The sequence below is a fragment of the Dama dama genome, chromosome 20 (genome assembly GCF_033118175.1).
Source record: "Dama dama isolate Ldn47 chromosome 20, ASM3311817v1, whole genome shotgun sequence".
Lineage (NCBI taxonomy): Eukaryota > Metazoa > Chordata > Mammalia > Artiodactyla > Cervidae > Dama > Dama dama.
Window position 1 is genome coordinate 103,235,941 of NC_083700.1, and position 22,309 is coordinate 103,258,249.

At 53.7% G+C, this 22,309-nt stretch overlaps 2 protein-coding genes across 2 annotated transcripts in view; both read right to left on the reverse strand.

The window, feature by feature from the left end:
• The window catches only part of BMP8A (bone morphogenetic protein 8a), a 38,214-nt gene extending 16,253 nt beyond the window's left edge, over positions 1-21,961 (reverse strand). Inside the window, exons 1-3 of the mRNA XM_061122307.1 lie at positions 21,628-21,961; positions 7,361-7,550; positions 6,787-6,935 (exon numbers count right to left, since the gene is read on the reverse strand). Coding sequence (XP_060978290.1) covers positions 6,787-6,935; positions 7,361-7,550; positions 21,628-21,961 — 673 coding nt within the window. The remainder of the gene's footprint in view (positions 1-6,786; positions 6,936-7,360; positions 7,551-21,627) is intronic.
• Positions 2,377-4,019, reverse strand: LOC133040372 (succinyl-CoA:3-ketoacid coenzyme A transferase 2, mitochondrial-like). The gene has a single exon (XM_061120088.1). The coding sequence runs from the start codon at positions 4,017-4,019 to the stop codon at positions 2,466-2,468; it is 1,554 nt and encodes a 517-aa protein (XP_060976071.1). The 3' UTR covers positions 2,377-2,465.
• Positions 21,962-22,309: the final 348 nt, after the last annotated feature.

Below are 22,309 nucleotides of genomic sequence, written 5' to 3' on the forward strand. Positions count from 1 at the left end.
TGATCCCTGGGAACCTAGATCTCACATGCTGTGGGGCAAATAAGCCTGGCACGCCACAACTACTGAGCCCATGCACCATAACTAGAGAGAAACCTGTGAACCTGTGTGCCACAACGGAAGATTCTGCAGGTCACGACAAAGATTCTACGTGCCGCCACTAAGACCCGATGCAGCCCCAAATAAATAAATATTTTCACTTTCATAGAAGGATTTCATTATGTTCAAATAGTTGTAGATAAAGAATTGTAGTGCTTACTAAAATTTTAATGAATATTCTCAAGAAAAAGAATTGTAGTGCTTACTAAAATTTTAACGAATATTCTCAAGATAAAGAATTGTAGTGCTTATTAAAATTTTAACGAATATTCTCAACCCAAAGCTGATCAATTCCATTTCAGAATCATCCCCTCATTGCCCCTATTCAACAGGAAGTAGTCAGAAAGATCCTTACCCCTTTTTACCACAAGACTGTGAAATGGACATTGGCAGTGGGGAACAGGGGCGGGACCTCTCCCAAGACCCTCCCCCAAATGAACTACTGTCAACAAGCAACTGTTAGTGGTCCCAGTAAGCCACTGGCTGGCACTGCAGTAGTCCTTTCCCCCTCCTCTGCCTAAAAGGGGCCCACATTGGGACTGGCACAAGATGGTTTTTTTGAGACGCCAGTCTGCCATCTTTTCGGCCTGCTAGCTTTCTTATCAGAGTTATTCTTCCTTGCCCCTAAAACTTGTCTCCAGATTGGTTGATCCGTCAAGCGGTGAGCAGAGAGAACTTGTGCTCCGTAACAGTTTCTCCTCCATTACTTTCCCTTACATTTCAGGATCCATTTATGACAGCAGATACTTCAATGAAACCCTTACTGTGGGATCATCTCAAGCTGCAAAGAATTTAAGGTAAATATTGTAACAGAGCAGTGAGGGCAGCCCCTAACCTGCAGCCATTGCTGCTTCTCATTACTCCACACCCTGTTGCCAACAACGGGTCCTGCTCAGCCATTGGTCGGTGCCTCGCTCCCCCATAAGGAACCAACTGTCAGTGAGTGACCATTACTGGTCCTGTTCAGTCATTGGTCGGTGCTATAATGGGCGTCTCCTGCTGCTGCTGCTGCTAAGTCACTTCAGGCGTGTCCGACTCTCTGCGACCCCATAGACAGCAGCCCACCAGGCTCCTCCGTCCCTGGGGTTCTCCAGGCAAGAATACTGGAGTGGATTGCCATTTCCTTCTCCAACGCATGCATGCATGCTAAATTGCTTCAGTCCTGTCCGACTCTATGCAACCCTATGGACAGCAGCCCACCAGGCTCCTTTGTCCACAGGATTCTCTAGGCAAAAATACTGGAGTGGGTTGCCATTTCCTTCTCCAATGGGCCCCGCCTACAAGCCACCAATTGTCAAGAAAGGACAGTTAGTGAGGGGATTCAGAAAACAGTGGCGTGATGGTCATGAGGTGGAGAGTGGGTAACAGGTGGATCCTGGCTTTCTCCCGGAAGTCCTCCAGCTCACCCAGCTTGGGCCAGCAGGTGAGCTGGGGTGCCCAGGGAACAGACTGAGGGCTATATCCTGCAGGGCTCCAGAGCCCTCACCAAGGCCACCAACTAGCCTTGGCCCAGGCCTTGAGGCAGCAGTGAACCTCTCCCCAGTCCTTGTCTCTGTGGCCAGATAGCAGTGGCAGTCTGCCTGGGTCGAAGTTTGGGGACCTGATCTCCCCCCTCTTTGGGCGGCCTGAGGAGCCTAAGAGCTGGTTGGGTTGGGTGCCTGGCTCCTTTAGTGATGATAGCTGGGCAGAGTCTGGGAACCTGGCCCTGAGGGAGCTGCCAACTGAGATCTGCCTCTGCTTAGCTAGGACTGAGACCCTGGAGGGTGAAAGTTGTGCCTTGGGACCTTTTCCTTTCTTGTCAGGGCAGAGAATAACATTCATTTGGTAGAGACTTACAGGAACATCCTTACCTGACAATGACCTGACTTTAAGAGTGAAGAATCTGTCACCAAGAAGTCTGGAACAACTAACCATGACCCTTCCTCACCTTGCCTATAAAAGGGCTTTGCTGAAAGTTTTCAGGGTTCTTAGGGCATAAACCACGCATCTCTTTGCATGGCCCTGTAATAAACCTTTCTTTGTTCCAAACTCCAATGTTTTCATATTGTTTGGCCTCACTGTGCATCAGGAACAAGGACTTGCATTTTCATTAACAATATCACAGACAGTGAGGAGGGTGAGGGAAACAGAGCTTTCGCAGAACTCACAGGACATACAAAGGCAGTGTCTCTGTTTTCCTTTCATTTTTAATTAAAGGCACATCTCTCCTGAGAAAACAAAGCCTATCCAGGGGCAGCCAGCCTGGGATGGCAGGACAAAGCTGGCCAGATGCTGGTGAAATGTACAACTGTGACTGTGGCTTCCTTGGAATGCAGTCCTGGGAGGTGAAGGCAGAAGCACACACTCTGGGACTGAGGTTCACTCTCGGGCTACATTTTGACCTGCTGCATAGGTCTGAGATTCGGGGAGATGGCAAAGGGGCTCCCCGTGCTCTTTTTGACGTCCTCCACGGTTAGGCCTTCCCAGAGCTCAATCAGGGTCAGTCCTGTCTTCTTGTGCACGTCAAACACGGCCTTCTCGGTGATGATTCGGTCCACGCACCGCTTCCCAGTCAGCGGCATGGTGCACTTCTCCACGATCTTGGGTTCGTTGGCCTTGTTGCAGTGCTCCATGGTGACCACCACGCGCGTCTTGGAACTGGACACCAGATCCATAGCACCCCCCATGCCTTTCACCTTCCTGCCGGGTATCATCCAGTTAGCCAGGTCACCGTATTTGGAAACCTGCATGGCTCCCAGCAAGGTCAGGTTGATGTGTCCCCCCCGAATCATGGCAAATGACTCATCGCTGGAGAAAAAACAGCCCCCGGGAAGAAGGGTGACTGTCTGCTTGCCCGCGTTGATGAGGTCTGCGTCCACCTCCTCTTTTAATGGAAAGGGACCCAAGCCCAAGATCCCGTTCTCACTGTGAAGGTGCACGGTGATGTTGGGGCTGATGTAGTTGGGGGCCAGGAGAGGGATGCCAATGCCCAGATTGGCGTACATGCCGTCCTCAAATTCAAGAGCTGCCCGCTTGATGATCCGTGTCCTAATGTTATCTGAAGACTTGCATATTTCATCATCCTCTTTCCGGATGGTTAAGCGCTCAATTCTTTTCTCATATTTTTCCCCCTGTATAATGCGATCTACATAAATGTTAGGAACATGGATGTCTTCTGGGGCAAAGGACCCCACATCCACAATTTCTTCAACCTCCACCACGGAGGTTCTGGCAGCTTTGCACATGGGCACGTTGAAGTTCCTGGCGCTGGCCCTGAAGATGACATTTCCGGCCCAGTCGGCCTTCCAGCCTTTCACCAAAGCAAAATCGGCGGTGATGGCATGCTCCAGCAGGTAGTGCTGCCCATGAAACTCCCTCACCTCCCTGGGCTGGCTGAGGATGGCGATGTGGCCGTCCGGTAAGTACCTGATGGGTGCGCCTCCCTCCTGGACCAGGGTCCCGTAGGCCGTGGGGGTGTAGAAGGCGGGCACACCGGCGCCCCCCGCGCGGATGCGCTCGGCCAGGGTGCCCTGGGGCGTGATCTCCAGCTCCAGCTCGCCTGCCAGGTACTGGTGCTCACAGAGCGAGTTCTCCCCCAGGTAGGAGCAGATGATGCGGGTGATCTGCTTGGTCCCCAGTAAAAGGCCGAGACCGAAGTTCTCCACCCCAACGTTGCTGCTGACCACGGTCAAGTCCTTCACGCGGGTCTTCAGCAGCGCCCCTATCAGGTTCTCCGGGATCCCGCAAAGCCCGAAGCCTCCGATCATGATCCTCGAGCCGTCAGTGATGTCTCCCACGGCCTTCACCGGGTCCGTGTAGAACCTGGCGCGCGCGCGGGCGCTGCAGGCGAAGCCGCACGCGCCACCCTTAGCCAGCGCGCGCCCCGAGCGGCCGGCGGGGACCCGGCGCCCGAGCACCGACGCCAAGAGCCGCAGAGCCGCCATCGTCCGCTCCGCTCCGGCTCGGGCTCCGGGCCCAGCGGGGACAGGCGGGGACAGGAGGCAACCGTGCGTCCCCGCCCGCGCGTCACAGAGCAGGGGGCGCCCAGCCGTGAACCACCCGCCTGGCTGGTTTCCGCCGCTCAGCTCCGTCTCCGCGCTCCGAGGGCCCGAGGGGCCGAGCTTCCCAGGCCGCGAAGGCGGGAGGCGGGACGCCTGGATCATCTGGAGGACCAGAGGGATCCGGGGCCTGACGCTAGGAGACCCCGAGGCGACGTCCCTTCCGGGAAGCCTGGGCGCCGGCCTCCTGCCCTCTCCATCGTCGCCCTTCCTCCCAGGCGCGCTACTCCTATCAACTCGCACTCGCCCCCCCCCCCCCCCCCCCCCCCAATAAACTCCACTTCTGGGTAACGGGATTGGAATGAAAACTGATCTTTTCCAGTCCTGTGGCCACTGCTGAGTTTTCCAAATTTGCTGGCATATTGAACGCAGCACTTTCACAGCGTCATCTTTCAGGATTTGAAATAGCTCAATTGGAATTCCATCACCTCCACTAGATTTGTTCATAGTGATGCTTTCTAAGGCCCACTTGACTTCACATTCCAGGATGTCTGGCTCTAGGTGAGTGATCACACCATCGTTGTTATCTGGCTCATGAAGATCTTTTTTGTACACTTCTGTGTATTCTTGCCACCTCTTCTTAATACCTTCTGCTTCTGTTAGGTCCGTACCATTTCTGTCCTTTATTGAGCCCATTTTTGCATGAAATGTTCCCTTGGTATCTCTAATTTTCTTGAAGAGATCTCTAGTCTTTCCCATTCTGTTGTTTTCCAACCAGACCCTCCTAAAGGAGATCAGTCCTGGGTGTTCACTGGAAGGACTGATGCTGAAGCTGAAACTCCAATACTTTGGCCACCTCATGCGAAGAGCTGACTCATTGGAAAAGACCCTGATGCTGGGAGGGTCTAGGGGCAGGAGGAGAAGGGGACGACAGAGGATGAGATGGTTGGATGGCATCACTGACTCGATGGACATGAGTTTGACTGAACTCCGGGAGTTGGTGATGGACAGGGAGGCCTGGCGTGCTGCGATTCATGGGATCGCGAAGAGTCGGACACAACTGAGCGACTGAACTGAACTGAACTGGGTCACGGGCTCCAACACCTCTGTCCCCAGCACTCCCGGTCCAGGATCGACATTTCCATGGATAGTCTAGCCGGGCCTCAATGACACCCCCGCCGAAGGAGACCTCTTGCCTTCCTGTATCAAACCTGCTCCTCCTCTGTTTTTCCCCACCTCGGGCAAAAACAAAACCAAACCTGTTAAAAAAGAGCCACTGACTCAGTCCTGTCACCGACACCTCCTCCAAGCACCCTCCTCCGTTTCGTCCCTGGACAAGCACCCCCATCCCCAGCTCCCACCTCGACCCTGTGAGGCTCTGGGGCCTCTCTGACTTCGCTCTTGTCCCCCACAGTCTACTCTCCCCACTGAAGTCAGGGGACCTTTATTTTGTACATAAGATAAATGAACTTTTCATTTTATAATAGTTGGGATTCAGGGAAAATACTCTAAGATTATATAGAGTTCTCACATGCTCAGACCCAGTTTCACCTGGCAAGTGTTAACATTTAAATGACTATGGTACCTTTTTTACAACTAATGAACCAATATTGGTTTCTTATTATTTACTAAACACCATGACTGACTCGGATTTCATTAGTTCTCCATCAGTGTCTTTTTTTCTGTAGAATGTGCTTCAGTTCAGGTTGTCTGGTAGTTTTCTCATGATGAGACTGGGGTTCTGGGTTTCGAGGATAAAGACCACGGAGGTGAAGTGTTCTCATCTTGTCAGATCAAGGGTGTCTGGGAGCTACATGAGGTGTTCATGGGAGCTCAAGTACCTGGCTGAGGGGTTGCCGCTCAGGGTCCTCCCTAAAGTTACTGCCTCAGCCTGTGCACACTTTGGAAGCAAGTCACCAAGTGTAGCCCACACTGAAGGAGGGGAAGAGGCTACATTTCCTTGAGGGGGAGTGTCTCAGAGGGTGGTTTTATAAAAAGCTGAATCAGATCCTGCCATCCTCCATTGCTCTTAAAAAAAATAACACTGATTTCATATTTGATATTTTGGCCACTTCTCTCAACCTCCTCACAATCACTCCCTGTCCCACTGTGCTCCAGCCACGGCAGCCCCTTGCTATAACTCAGACACACCAACATGGGCCCACCTTCAGCATTTCTAGTCCCATTGCCAGGATAAAAGAGGCTCTCCCCCAAACACCTGCTGAATGAATGCATGAAGGCACGGATCCTTACTTAACAGATAAGGAAACTGAGACTTGGAAAGGCAAGCAACCTGCCAAGGTCACTGACTTAGAAGGCTGCAGAGTCCAGATTCATACCCGGGCCTCTGCCTAAGAGCCTAAGGGTGTGAGCACATCCCCTCACTCTGCCCATGACAGAAACTCCTGGGGCACAAGGTAGCTCTGTAGAGTAGAAAGACTCACCCATTTCTTGGGGAGGGAAACCATGAACTCACTCTTAGCAGCTCTAGTCTTGGTCCTGCAGGAGGAGAGGATCTCTGCCAGTAGGGGCCTTCCTGCTGTGCCACAGTAGGGCCCACCTGCTGTGGGACCCTTCTACCTACCCACTGGGTCCCCTCGCCTGAGAAAGGCCAGGCCTCGGGGCCAGATGAGGGGGCTCCAACTGTGTCTGCTGCCAGCAGCTTCCTTGGAGGAGCCCCCAGGGGGAGGTTCGGTGCTGACCCCAGTCTTACCATCATCTGTTTCCACATAGAGGCGGAGTCCCAGGTCCTTGTTACGGTTCAAGAGCCAGCGGTCACTGGCTGCTGTCACGTCCAACACCAGCCAGCCCTCGTCCCCAGATCGGAGCGTCTGAAGATCCAAAAAGAACAAGTCAGACTCCCTGTGGACACGAAAGAACAATTAACCGAGGGCCGGCACAGCTGCCTTTGTGTTTCCAGTGCCCGCCGGGGGACCATTAGTGGGGCATCTACCCGCCTGGCTCTGGCCTGGGTGCCTTCCAGGCCTTATTTCACTGTCTACTCTACAAAGGTGTTACAGAGCCTGTGTACAGATGGGGAAACTGAAGCTCAGGAGTTCAGTGACCCATCCATGGTCCCACAGCCAAGACAGCAAGGCGGGGACTTGAATCCAGGGCTGATGCTGGCCTGTCCCCATGGTGACACGAGGCCTTGGGCCAAACATCTTCTCTGAGGGTGGGCTGCCCAGGAAGCTCCCCTTCTGTCTTCTGGGAAATGCACCCCAGGCCTGGACCAGACACTCCGACAGAGGCTTGAGCGGGTGTGTAGGGGGGTGTGGGGCAGGCACCTGTTGGACTGCTCTGGGACCACCTCGAACATGCTGATGTGGAGCGTCTGGTTGAGCGGGTGAGTGCTGGGCAGCTTGTAAATCCGGAACTCCGCGGCCGTGACGGCCTCCCCGGCCGGGATCTGAGTCAGGTCAAAGCGGAACTCCTTCCAGTGGGGCTCCTGGTGGCCCAGGGCGGGGTCGCGCTCCACTGCAAGGCAGAGCGGGGCTGGCGGTCACTCGTGGTTCGGGCTCGGGCTCCAGGGTGGGAGCCGGGGGCCTGGGCAGTCTGGGCGGGCCTGACTCCCTCCTCAAGAACAGGCTTGTCCCAGCTCTGCCTCCTGGGTGCTCAGAGGGCCCCGAGAGCCGTGTGGTGCTCAGGGCAGCGTCCACGTCTGGCCCCCGAGCCCCAAACCCGGCCTGCCCCGCTCAGCATCCTGCTGGACCCACAGATGGGGTACAGGACAGGTCCCTCCTCTGGAGAGACAGATAAGACCCAAGGCTGAAAAGAGACATAGCTGAGTGCACTTGAGTGGGACGAGGGCTCCCAGCGCCTGCTGGTGTCTGGATGGCAGGTGAGAGGAGATTGGGCGTGTAGCTGACTTCGGAGCTGGGCCTTGGGGGTGAGAGTGGATGTGCCATGATGTCAAGGGAGAGGAAACCATAGCGCCAGGGACCAGCATGAGCAATGGCCGAGAGCTGAGGGACAATGGCAGCATCAGGGAAAACAGCAGCCGTGACACCCAGCAAAGGGTGAGAGGAACAAGCAGGAGGAGGAGGGGGACCTGAGGGAGATGCGGGAAGGACCAGAAGGCGGGGTAGGATGACAGCGCCCAAAGATGCTGTGTCGAGTGCGGGGGAAGCTGAAGGGCCCCATGGCGTGATCTGAGGGGGCTTCCTGAAGGAGGCGACACCTGAACTGGCCTTGAAGGACAGGAAGGAGTCTTGGAGGACAGGCTTTCTAGGCAGAGGGGACCTCTACGCACAGGTGTGCGGAGCTGGGGCTCGGGGTGTGAGTCTGGCTGTGGCCTAAACGCGAGGGCTGGAATCCTGGCCTCGGAGCGTGGGCTGGGCTCTGACCATGGAGGGCCAGGGTTCTGGGCAGCAGGAGTTGTGGTCTGAGGGTGGAGTGGAAGCTGTGTGTGGAGGCGAGGGTAAAGCCCAGACTGCAGGGGCCCGAGGCGGGCCGGTGGCGCGGCTGATCTCACAGTCTGGGCGGGAGACCGCTGGAGTGGAGTAAACCCCACATTTCCCCAGCTGCCGGAAATGCCCAGGACAGTATATTTAGGGCATCTCACTTTAGCCTCCTGTCACTTTCAAACACTAAAAATCTGTGTTTCCACAAAGCAGGGGCGGGAGCCGCCCTAAGCCTTCCCTTAAAACCAACACTGAGATTTTAATTACATGTTTGTGAGTCTTTTTAAAAATTCTCTCTCTGGCTACTGGACTCAGCGACCACAAGTCACCAGGCTGGTGGTGGAGGAGGATGTGGGAGCACTTCCTGTCCTCGCGGTGGGGACCTGGTCCAGGGATGGGCAAACAGCTGTGCTGGGTGGGGCCGGTGGACACACGTGTTTGGGAAGGAGATGGGCTTTTCATCCCCAGACCAGGGAGGAGGGAACAGAACCTCCATTGTCTGTCGGGGGCTGGACCCGCAGCAAATGCCCACCCATGGGCCAGGCTGTTTCGTGGGCAGCATGACACAGGTGGATTCAGGTCCTTCCACACAGGCAGGGCACGGAGGGCAGGGTTCTGACCCTCGCCGAGTGATGCTCGCCATGAATATCACCACATGAGTCCCCTCCTCCCTACAGACACACACACACAGCTTTGGGGACAATTTCCATGGATTAGGTAACTGCAGAGACCACCTCTGTTACGTGGCTATGGCAGCGGCCCTGATCTGCAGGATGAAACAGGTCCGGGCTGTGAGCTGTCCCAGGGAGTGACCCCAAGAATGAAAAGGGGTCGCCCCGCCATGCCCTGTGCTGGACCCCTCTCAAAGCGTCCTTGAGTGTATCTGCCCCCAGGGCACAGAGGGCGCTGACAGGTGGGTCCCTGGGAACCTGTCTGCAGGCCTGACACTGACTCACGTTGGATCCAGGACTGAGGGAACCACCAGGAACCGGCCAGCTCCATGGACAACAAGCTCCGCGGTCTCCGCATCCTTTGCTGACCTGGGGGCCCGCATGTGCTGGGTCCAGAGAGCCCTGTTCCCCTGGACTGACCTCAGCTCCCAGCTTCTGTGCTGTGGGTTTGTGAAAGCGATGCCCTCCCAACCCCCATCCCATAGTTGCCGCACAGGAAACTGCCTGCCCCAGCTATCCCAGGCAAGCACTAGTGGTGGGACATTTTTAGGAAAATGATTTTCATCAGAAATGGATAAAACTTCTGAGATGAGGCAATAAACTAAACATTACTGTCACTAGCCAAAGGAGAGCCCTCCCCCACCCCCCACCCTGCCCCGCTTTCTTTGCTGGAACCTATGCATGTATGGCTTTTCAGCAGTTGCTTCTGTGGATTAGGGAAGATGGTTCTCAGATGCCAGTGTTAAGGAGCAGCATTTATTGAGACTTGCATGTTCCCTATGGTAGTTCCCGGGCTGGCTGCCCCTGCTCTAGCCACTAAAACAGCACTGAGGGGCGGAGATGCTCTGATCTCCAACTGGGGCTTCTGGTCTTTGCCCTGACTCTGTCAGCAACCAGGTCCTTCCTGTGGTTGGCCTCAGTCTGCGCATCTGGGAAGTTGGGGGGAGGTCCTAGGGTCCTTTCCACTCAGGGCTGTGAAAGGGCTTTGTAAAGCACAGGGATCATGGGATAGGAGCGAAGGCCATTCCTTAGGAGGTGGGAGGGGGGTTAACCCCTAATTTCCTCACCTAACAGACATAACAAAGTAAGAACATCTTGCCAGCACCAATGGGGGTTTCATGTGTGACTCAAGAGCCATAGAAGATGAAAGATAGACATTCAGCTTTATTCTTCTAAATAAATTATGGGATGAAAGATTATATCACATAAAAATGTATCAGTGCAATTGAAAGGCATTTGGATAGCTTCAAAGAGCCTCCTTTCCACCTGCCTGACCTTTATGAAGACACTTGATCCTCTGGGTCTCAGAATCCACATCTACAAAATGACCATTTGATACAGAAATGAAATCAAAGCGTCCAAAGCCATGTCTGCTCCTGTGGCCGCAGTTGGTTGTGGCCCGGCACATGCTTCTATCCAATTATTCAGGAGCATTTCCTTATCAGTGCACACTCATGCGCAGCCTCCACTTTCCCCTCTAACCAAGGTCTGGAATCTCCCAAAGATGCCCAGGCCAGGAGAGGCAGTCCCCCTGCCACGCCAGTAGGGCCATCCACTGCGTTCTGGCTCGGGGGTAAAGCAACACCTGGCCTTTTCTTTATGAACGTGCTGACGATTCCAGAACATCAGATCTCAAGGAAGAAAGATCACTGCACACAGTCTTCTCCCACTTTTATGCACGTGTGGAGACAGGACCCAGGAGTTCTGGCTCTCCTCTGGGCTCCTTCCACTGCAGTGGCCCTCCACCATCCAGTGCTGCAAAAACGGCATAACCTCCCCACCTCGGAGTTGACCTGGCCCTGCTTCCATCCTGCTGCAGCTGTGGGATGCTCTGTAGAAGGAATTCAGGGGAAAGGCCAAGGTCTGTACAATGTGATTTCTTGGGTTTTCCCGGTAAAATTTGCTGCTGGTTGTGGAGTTGGGAAGTTCATTCCCGGGTCCCCTGGCAGATTCAGACAGGCAGCGAGGGGGACGGGTGGGGGTGCTGCAGGGCAGGAGGTGGTCCCTGCTTGACCTATGTTCTGGCTCCTGGCCATCTGAGATAAGTCCTGCCAGGAATCCTGTTTCTGTGGATGTCCTGGGGGGACTGCTGATGTTTGAAGTAAGGTTTCTGGGTAGTAAATTATTCTTTCCATCTGCAGAATCTGGGGTAGGAATTCCTAATCTTGCATGGGGGTGGAGTGTCCCATAATTTTGCCTTTGGGCATGTGGGAGAAGACCCCTGCCTATGCTGTCTTCTCACGCTCTGGAGGTTTTCTAAGAACACTCATTTTCCATCATTTTTCCCTGGGCATATCTGGGAACATTAATTAATTCATTTATGCAACACATTTGAAAGCCATGCTTATTGTATGCAAGTCCGTACTTTGGCACTGGGGAAACTGCAGTCAACGAGACAGGCCAGCCCCTGTGCCCACTGAGTTTACGCGCAGTGGGGACGTCAGGTAGAAAACAGACAATCATTCTAAGCGAGGAGCCCTGTGAAGGACAGCAAGAGGGGATGAAAAGAGGGCATGTGGGGTCATTTTATGCTTTTAACTTTTATTTTGTAGTGATTTTTGATTTTGAGATTAAGAGAAAAATTGTTGCAAGAACAGTAAGAGACTTTCCATATTTCTTACCCAGCTTTCCCTAATGATAACATTTTACATAACCAAACCACAGCACAGTGTTCAAAACCAGAAAACTGATATTGGTACAATACTGTTAAGCACATTATAGACCTTTCTAGAATTTTTCCAGTTTTCCCAAGTGTGTCCTTTTTCTGTTCCAGGATTCCATCCCGGATCCCACATCACATTTCCTTGTTAGGGATCCCTGATCTGCTCTGACCTGTAACAAGTGCTAAGCCATTCTTTGTCTTTCATGCCCTTGCCATCATGAAGGTCATTGGTCAGGTATGTGGTCAACTGTCCCTCAGTTTGGGTTTATCTGATGTGTCCTTGCATTCTCTTTATTAAACTGAAGTTACAGATTTTGGAGAAGAACACCATGGATATAATGTCCCCTTCTAAGCACATCAATAGAATGACATAATGTCAACATGTATTATTACTAGTGATTACCAATTCTTTGGTTAAGGTGGTATCTGCCAGGTATCTTCACTGTAATGTCATTATTTTTTTTTGGAAATGATAAATATCTTGAAGGAGAAACACTGAGATTTGTGCTTATATCCTGTTTTTCCTCAAACTATTGCCCACTAATTTTAGTACTCACAAGCGGCTCTTGCCTGTAGCAATTATTACTGTATTATCTGCAATAGTGGTTTTCTGTTTCCTTCTTTCCCTCTACATTTCTTAATTGGAATTCCTTTGAAAAGAAGACTTGTCCTTCATCCCATAATTATTCATTTATTTATTTCTATCATTATGGATTCATGCACATTTAATTTACTCTATGGGTTAGCAACTGAACCACAACAACAAATCCTAGCCCATGCATAAACATATTCTGTATTTATTTCTATTTTTCTGGATATATCTATTTTAAAAATTGGAGTTATAGTTCTGGTTCAGTGTGGGCTTACTTTAGATGTGGTATTTTGGAGAAATCTTTCAATTAAGACATTCTAAGATGAGACCAAGCACTCGTGTTGCTGGCAGGCAGGCAAAATGGCACAATCCCCATGGAGAGGAATCTGGCAGCATTTAGCAAAATGATATATGTTTTGACTTAGACATCTCACTTCTTAAAAATTGTCCCAAAGGTACGATACAAAAAGATGTACATACAAGACTATTTGTTACAGCCCAATTTTGTAATGTGTTACAGAAAAACACTGGAAACAATCAAATGTTTATCAGTAGGAGATGGAATAACCGAACCATGGTACCTCTTCATGATGGGGTGCTAAAGAGCTGTAAATTAGAACAAAGAGATCATCTATATTCTGCAAGAAAGTGATCTCCAGAGGATAGTTCTATTTTAAAAAGAAATAAGGGGAACAGTACAGATAAGATGCCTTTTATCTAAGAACGTGTCAAAATACAAATATTAGGTGCTGCCCTGGTGGCACAGAGGTTAAGAAGCTGCCTGCCAAAGCAGGAGACAGGGTGAGACCCCTGATCTGGGAAGACCCCAATCCCACAGGCTGCGGAGCAACTTAGCCCACGTGCCCTAACTATTGAGCCTGTGCTCTAGGGCCCAGGAGCCACAGCCGCTGAGCCCACGTACCACAACTGCTGAAGCCTGTGTGCCCTAGAGCCCGCACTCCGCAACAAGAGAAGCCAGCGGCAATCAGAGGCTTGCAAACCACAACTAGTGAGTGGCCCACACTCGCTGAAACTAGAGAAAAGCCCATGCAGCAATGAAGACCCAGGGCAACCAAAAATAAATTAATATACATTAAAAATATAAATATTATAAAAATGTATACATGTCATATGTACATATATATGCAATTTTATTCTTTAAATAGAGAGATAAACTACAAACTAGTAAGTTTATTAAAAATAGTGGGAGTGGGTGAAATAGATGAAGGGGACTAAGAGGTACAATCTGCAGTTATAATAAGTAAGTCATGGGGTATAATATATAGCATAAAAAATATGGTCAGTAATTTTATAATAAATTTGTATGCAGACAAAAGGTTACTAGACTTATGGTGATCACTTCATATGTATGCAAATGTCGAATTTCTACGTAGCATACTTGAAACTAACACACTATTGTATGTCAACTATATTTCAATTAAGAAAAAATAAGTAGTTGGACTTCCCTGGTAGTCCAATGCTAAAGAATCCGCTTGCCAATGCAGAGGACATGGGTTTGATCCCTGTCCAGGAAGATTCCGCATCCTGAAGGGCAACTAAGCCTGTGTGCCACAACTACTAAGCCCAGGTGACCCAGGGCCCGTGCTCCACAAGAGAAGCCACCGCAATGTGAAGTCCTGGCACTGCAGCTAGAGAGTCGCCCCTGCTGGCTGCAACTACAGAAAGCCGGCCAGCAGCAGTGAAGACCCAGCAGAATCAAAATTAAATAAATTAATTAATTTTAAAAAATGTAGTTACCTTTTGTGAGAGAACAGAGACATAGTGTACGAGGCAGGCATGGAAGCTAGGTCTCTCCAAATGCCCCTTGCTTTGTAAATTTTGTAACTATTTCACGTAAGTATAAAACAAAAATAATTCAAAATATAAAACCAAAAAGTAATACCCAACACTAAAATGCAAAATAGTAAACCAATGGTGGGTGTATTGAGTTGGTGGCTTAACCACACAGTGAGGAATTATTTCAAGTAATTTTCAAACAGAGTAACTTGACTGTATATCCCTAGTAGAATACCTTAAGGACAAAATTTTAAATAAATCTTAATTTTTCAGTAAGCATATTGCTATGACGATGATGTTATGCTATACCTATTATAGAGTCGGACATGAATTAGTGACTAAACAACAGCAAAAATCGTATTAATGTTGTCAGGACCAACCAAATTATTCAGTGCAAGAGAAAATAGAAAAACAAAATGTGAAAAAAGCACTTAAGTAAAAGTCTATAATCCTAAGCTTGAATTGGAAATATTAGTTTGAGGGATAGCCTGAGAGCTGGAGATTGACATGTACATGCTACTATATTTAAAATAGATAACCACCAATGACCTACTGTACAGCCCACCCGATTCTGCTCAATGTTCTGTAATAACCTAAAGGGGAAAAGAACTTGAAAAAGACACATGTGTATATATATAACTAAATCAGGTTGCTGTATAGCAGAAATGAACACATTATAAATCAATTATACTTTGATAAAATTTTTTAAAAAAGAAAATGCAATCTTCTGCCCTGTCTGACAGTCTTTCCTGCCCTCAAGCCCTTCCCCAGCCCCTCAGGGCCCACAGGAGGGTCTTAAGCTTGGCTCTGCTTCCAGACCTCCCGAGCTGGCCCGGGCCATGCTCACGGTCTCCTGGGCCCTCTGGTGTAAATACCCTCCCCCGGAGACCCTCCTTGAAGCCCTCTCCGGGCGGTTGCCCCATCCCACCAAGCATGAAGGCTATTTTCTTCTCGGTCCAGCTGTAACAGCCCCCTGCCCTCCCCTGACCCCACACACAAGCCTGCCAGTCTCTCCCTTTCCCTGTCCCGGGGTCCCCATCCCTGGCTCATCTGTCCTCTGGGCAGTGACCAGTTTGAGGACAGAGACTGAACAATGGGGTGGAAACGGGAGGCCTCTGCGGTCTGCTCGTCCAGCCCCCGTGTCCCCGGGGCCCAGAGAGGGGATGTCCGGCCCCTCTTCCCAAGGATTCCTGGTTCCCAGGACAGCGACTCAGTGTCCAGCAGTGGAGCCCCTGAACTGGGAGGTCCTGCTGGTCTGGGAGTGGCTTCCAGGTCACCTCGGGCCTCCATCTGAAGCCACCCATGTTCTCACTTTCCTGCGGGACTCACCTCTGTTCACAGTCCGACAAGGACAGGCTCCCTCAGGGCCCTGGAGGCGGACGGGCTGGGCCTGTCTGGCTGGTCCCACCGGTAACGAGGCCAAGGGGCCCCTCAGACCTAAGACAAGACCCAGTCTCTGCGGCCCCAGGTCCCGGGGGAGCCGCGGACTCCATCACCTCCCGGTTCTGCCTCCTGAAGGGCTCCCTCCCACCCAGGAATCAGCGCTGCCAAGAGCAGGCCCCTGCTTCATTCTGGGGCATTTTTAGTCAGTTCTCATTACTGACTTTTTCAGGACCTGTTTCCATAAATGGCTCGGTGCTCATAATTACCATCCAGACCTCAGCCAGCTTCAGAGCCCAAATTAAAAGGGGCACCCGCCCACCGCACCACATCAAGCCCGCCACGGCCAAAAATAGATCCCAGGAGATGTGAGCAAGGAGGATACGGCTCCTCCAGGTCAACCCGGGAAAGACCTGAACTGTGGGGCTTTCCAGAAGGACGTGGTCATGGTGACACACGCCCTCTGTCCCGCGGGGAGCGCGTGCCCGTGAGGATGGCCGCGTGCTCCCTCCCTGAGCCTGCCTCACCCCGGGGTGGGGGGTGGGGGGCCATCAGCGGGCAGGGAGAGTGGGGGGCACTTTCTTTGGTGGGAGCTGGAAAGGCCTTCAGGGCCACCCTGCATAGGTGAGGAAACTGAGGCCCAGGGGGCAGAGGATCGCTGGGCATCAGGTTAGGGGCCCTTCACGTGGAACTGCAGACTTGGAGCCCATGTGATATAAGTGGGCCCAGATGTGCTCTGGTGGTGATACTGGGATGGGGGGATCACTTGTTCACAAGGTTCTTCCATCAACAGGTGCCTGAGAGTGACCTCCTGAGGCCACGGTCCTCCAGGCAGGGCCCTGCGGGGACTCGGGTCCCAGGGGAGAGGAGGGTGATCCGCACAGACGGGGAGGCTGGCCCTGCTCTGTGCTCCTTCTCCTGGCTCTTCGTGCTCCCTGACCCCGGCTGCTGCTTCCCCTCAGCATCACCAGTCTGCCCTGAGAGCTGGCCTCGGGGCAGGGTTGGGGGGGGGGGCAGGGAGATTTGGTTGGGGGGTGGTTTGCCAGGAGACTCATGTTTGGTCCCTGTTCTCAGGTTATTCATAGCTTCCTGGGGGGAGGTGGCAAAAAGACAGGTTAGATGTGCCCCCAGATCATACAGGCAGAATCCTAAGAAATACAAATGATCAAGGGTGAGGGTTCTGATCATGGAAGCAGTCTGTCTCCTTGGGAGGAGTGGGGTAGGAAGAGTCAGATTTATGTAAACCCCTGCCCATCCTTTTTAGAAGAAATGGAGGTGAGTGTTCTCTATGCAGAGGGTACAATGTGAGCAAGGGCTCAGAAACAGGATGTGATACATCAGTTCCCACATATTATTCTCCTACTGTGTAGCAGGTGTGCATCTGACCTGAGTGCATATATCACCGATCCTACACAACCAGGGAGGTAGTCCTTATGAACCTTGTTTTAAAGTGAAGGAAATGAGGTGCAGAGACTTTAAAAGGAAGCTGTGTGATGTCTCACAGCTCCCAAGTGGCGCTGTCAGGATGAAAATCCAGGTTTAGTATACCTGTGTACAAGGATATGTACAAGGATATTTAGACAGTTCTATGTACAACCCAAAACTGGAAACAACCCAAATGTCCCAAATAAGAATGCTTTACAATGCAAGACAACTCATTTATATTGAATAATATATACAACAGAAACATGGATGAATCTCAATAAAAATTTGTTGTGTCAAAGACCCAGAGTATGTACTATGGTTCCACTGACATGAAGTTCAAGAACAGACCAAAGGACTGGTTGGTGATAGAAATCAGAGAGTGGCTCTGCCTGAGGGGATGGGCTGGTAGGAGTAGTGTTCCCAGGGGCACTCATGCTACATGTTCCTCTGTAAACTGAATTTTGTACAGTGCGCATGCTTTATCTGTAAATCCCAAAACAATAAAGACACTTTAAAAATACAATTCTCAGTTTACAACATACATTCAACACAGTCCAATTCAGCAGCATGCACTGCACCCTAATGACGGTCCCTGGGCCAGGGGGAGAGGCCACTTCTGTGTAGGACAAGAGCAGAAGATACATAGGCTGGAAGATGACCAGCTGTGTGGCCTCGGGAAAACTGCCTAACTTCTCTGAGCCTTTGAAAACAAAGATGTGACAGTACTTGTGAGATGAGATGAAAGGACAGACACAGAGGGTCTCGGCATGTGCTCGTCACTGGGTGTCAGCTCACACAACCCCTGAGCAGCCTCCAGGGAGGGTACCGTGAGTATCTCCGTTTACAGCGGAGGAGACTGAGGTTCCGAGAGGCGGACTGGAGAGTCCAGATCACACTGAGAGTAGGAGGCCGAGTCAAGATGCAAATTCCGAGCCCAGGTCAGAACCCCCAGCCCAGTCCTGCCTGTCCTCCTGCTGTCCATCCCCTCCTGGCACCCAGAGAGGGTGTCCCTGTAGCCCAGGTGACCGTCACCTCGTGACTGATGCACGGTTGTGCGTCTCTCCCACCAGAAGGTCAGCTCCACAAGAGGCTCTTTGCTTCGTTCCCTCTTATGTTCCAGGAGCTAGGATGGAGCCTGGCACAGAGCAAGCACCACACAACTGTTGAGTGAATTCAGGAAAATATCAAAGAATTCCGTAGTAAGGAACCAAAGTAAGTGAGCCCGGGGCTCATGGGGGTGAAGGGTCACCCCTTCCAGGTCAGGGGGCTGAACAGGCCCCGGGCAGGCCCCTCACCCCCACGGAGCCTTGCCTCTCCCGAATCCAAGAGCCTCAGCTCCTTCCCACCCCTCTCCTCAGCTGCCCGGGCCCACGGGAATGAGTGAGTCCAGCTCAGGGAAGGGTCAGGACAAAGGAGAAGACGGTCCCGTCCAGTTCTGACTACACGTCAGCCTGCAGAGCCGTTTGTGCCTCAGTTTCTCAGTCTGGAGCATGGGCACCCGCGCTCTGCGGACAGGAGGTGGGGAAGGATTCAAGAGGAGCATGAGAGGTGTCTCTCCTGCCTCATTCCTCTCTCCAGAGGGGCCGGGCCGGCCTGAGACACTCGGGGTCCAGCCAGTCACACCTGAGCTGGGCGGAGGGGTGGGCGGTGTGCTGAGAAGGGACCAGATAAGGGGGGGACGTGCAGGAACCCACGGCGGGCCCAGGAGGGCCGAGACCCTGGGTGCTGCCTCCCAGCTCAGGGTCTCCTCCCCGGAGCTCAGGCGACACCAGGGACCAGCTCTGTCCACTCCTCGAGGTCCCAGCCCTATCTCTGTGTCCTGGCCAAGGGGAGCCAAGAGTCCACGGGCGGAGACCGACAGGCAGGCCAGGTGGGGCCCGGCTCTGACCGCAGCCCTGGCCCCCAGCACAGGCCCTGGTAGTCACAACTCGGCCCCTGAAGTGTCTGCTCGGACGGAGGCCCGACCCCTGGACGGGAGCCTTTGAGAGGCCCAGGCCCCCGGGTCCTACGGGCGCTGCTGAGGGTCAGGGCCCAGCAAGCCCCAGGCCTGGCCTCTCAGGAGCCATGAGGCCGGCAGAGGGGAGCAGAAGGCCACAGATGCGGGAGCCTCGGCGTGGGCGCTGACGCCACAGCGACTCTGCTGTTGGACTCCACGGTGGTTCAGGGCCCGCCGACCTTCAGGGGCCCGGGGCCGGGGCCTCCAAAGCAGGAAACAACGCTGGTAGGTGCCTAATCCCCACATCAGCCCACATAATTACCAGTTAAACTGCTCCAACTGAAGGAGTTTTACTAGTGCAATTAGTACATCAGAATAAAGAAGGCCCTCTGACAGCTGGCTGGACCTGCCCACACACCAGGCTTCCCCTGAACAAAGATCGGCTTGTTAATCCACAGCATCACAGGCCTTAGATCTCCATGAAACATGCAGAGGTGGCCTGGGAAGAAATTGGAATTTGGAATCCTTAGCCTCAGTGATGTCATGGATGTGCTGTGTGACCCTGGGTTGGTTATTTAACCTCTCTGAGCCCACGGAATGAGGTTGGTAAAATAGCTTCACAAGTTGCTACACTTATAGGCCTATGGTACTTCAAGTCTTCCTTTTTATTCAAAAACTGGTAGGAACATCTTTGTTTGGCTTTAAAAATCTGTTTCTGGGTCTCGTGTGTCTATAGACAGGTGAGGACATTTCCATACATCCACACCAAGGCTGAGCAGCAGCTGGGAGAGACCGCGGTCAGCACTCACCAGGGCTGGTTTCCCCTAAAAGGGGGCTGATTTTCTGTCCCTCTCCCTCTATCAACTTATCTCACAACAACTCTGAGGACAGACCACGAGGAGCCCCATTTTGCAAGGAGAGATCTGAGGCTCAGAGAGGGCAGGGGCTTCCCCAGGACCACACAGCAGAGGCAGGAGGGGAGCCAGGTCCTCCTGAGCTCGGGGTGCTGCTCACTCACAGCAGCTGCGCCCACCAGGGCCGTGTACCCCTTGCCCCGGGGGTGCTGGGGAAGAGGGACCTGGCTAGGTGGTGACTCACGCAGATGGAGGGCTCCCGTGGGGGCATTCTCAGGGGGACTGTATCCACAGCTCTTCTTGGTCCTGTGCCCGGAGTCAGCTTGTCCCCAGCACAGAGCTCCAGCCTCAGTTCCACATATGGATGCCTCTGTCCCCAGCTCCCCACCCTGTCCATCTCTAACCACGAAGGTGGCATCTAGAATCCACCAGCCCAAGTCCTGAGCCTGGCACAGGGCTCTCAGCAGAGGTTAACGGCTGCCTCCTGCGGCTCGCTCTCCCACCTGAACCCATCACCAGGTCTGGTTTGAGGGGACAGGCCTCCCAGATTGTCCCCTCTTCTTGCCCTACCATAGAAAGCAAATGGCTGAAGATGCATAAAATCTGCTGTCACTCTGATCCATGAATCCCTCTGCCGAAACCCCTCTGACAGCTCTTTCCACCATGAAAGCCTGACCTCCTCACACAGAACTGTCACCTCCTTGAGCCCGGGATGGAGACCAAACAACCTGAGCCTGTCCTGGCTCGGCCACACAGAGGTCACGTTGTCCTGAGCAAGACAGCGCCTCTCTAAGCCTCACTGTCCTCATCCGGGAGATGGGGATGAATATCATGTCTGCCGACAGGGTTGCTGGGAGGGTTACAAGGTGAAGGGAGGCTGGTGTTCCTGGCCAGGGGCCTGTTCCCACTCTGGGTCCCACGGCTCTTCCCACCTGGGCCTAATCTATGGTCCTTGGTCCCTAGGTCTAGCCTGGTGTCTGCCGCAGCCCAGATCCCCGCCCCTCACTGGCCTCAGACAGGAAACAAAGCGGATGGGAGACCTATGTTCATGAATGTAAATTAAAGAAAGTTTAGTTATGGACAAAGTGATCTTTGAGAACTTTAAGGGTAAATGGTTTCACGATTTGGAGTATAATTTCTGCAGAGAGGAAAAGCTGGGCTTTGCCTGGAGAACAAAGGGAGTCCAAACTGTCCATCCGGTCATTCACTGGGCCTGGACACTCAGTCCTGACAAGCCAAGTCCCAGATGTGGGCCCAAGGTGACAAGACCACAGTCTCTGCCCCACTGAGCTCAGTCCATGCCTTCCCCTCCCCTACCCCACCCCTAGGTGGCCCAGGGAAGAGGCTGCTCAGTGTGGGCTCACGACATCTGGGTCCTCACCTCGACTCTGGTGCTTTGATGCCGTGACAGGGTTTTCCACTCTGACCTTTGTCCTGCTCTCCACACCGCCCTTATCACAGGGACAGCATCACGGCCTCTGCTTACTCATCCGTCTCGCCAGGACCAGACTGTCTTCCTGGCACTACCCGGGTCCACCCGACACTACACGATCTTACGTCGGGGTGTGGGGGGCGGGTGAAGGTACACGCCTCTGGGACTCACATTCCTCGTCCGTTCCTGTCGGTCCAGCTCACCGACCCCACATCCCTGAGCCGGGCAGGTTTTCCTCCTGCAGGTCCTTGTCCACGACAAGGTGACTCCCCGTCCCCAGCAGGCGCTCTCCCTGCCCGAGGTGGCGCACACGCCCCAGCCGCTCGCGCGCAGCCCCCGTGGGGCCATTCAGCTCGCTGCCTTCTCCCGGGGTCGCCGCCGCCCGCCCGGGACCGTGCTCACCCATGTTGACGAAGCTCATGACCAGGTCTGCGCGGCCCAGGCGCCGCTCGGGGGCCCCGCCGTCCTCGTCGTCGTCGCTGGCCACGGCGCGATACAGGTCGAGCATGAAGAGCGGCGCGGACGCCGGCAGCAGGGCGGCGGGGGGCGCGCGGGGCCGAGGCCGGCCGGGCAGCCCGAGCACCGCCAGGATCTCGCGCTGCAGGTCGCGGCGCTCGCGCGGGCCCAGGCGGCGATGCGGGCAGCCGAGCGGGGGGCGCGGGCCGGGGACGCCGCCGCCGCTCAGCGCGCACAGCGCCAGGCCCAGCAGCCAGAGCGGCCCGGGGCGCGCGGCCATGGCGGGACGCGGCGGCGTCACCGCGCGCGCATCCGCTCCCAGCGGGGCCCGGGTCGGGGCCGCCCCGACGGCGCGCGGCGGGCCTGGCTTGGGGCCGGCGGGACGGGGCGTGGGTCGCCCGCGAATGCGGCGCGGTCCCTAGAGCTCCCGGACCGTCGGCTGCGGCCACACCGCCTCGGGCAGGGGCTCCTCCGGGAAGCAGGGACGGTCGGCTAGTCTGTCCGTTCCGCTGCGCCCGACAGTCCGGCTGCTGCCGAGGCCGCTCAGCTTAGAGGCGCAGGGAGAGCGGCCGTCGGGTTCGGGGAGGCGCGGGCCGAATGTGTACCTCTCCGAGGGGCCGCGGCCGCC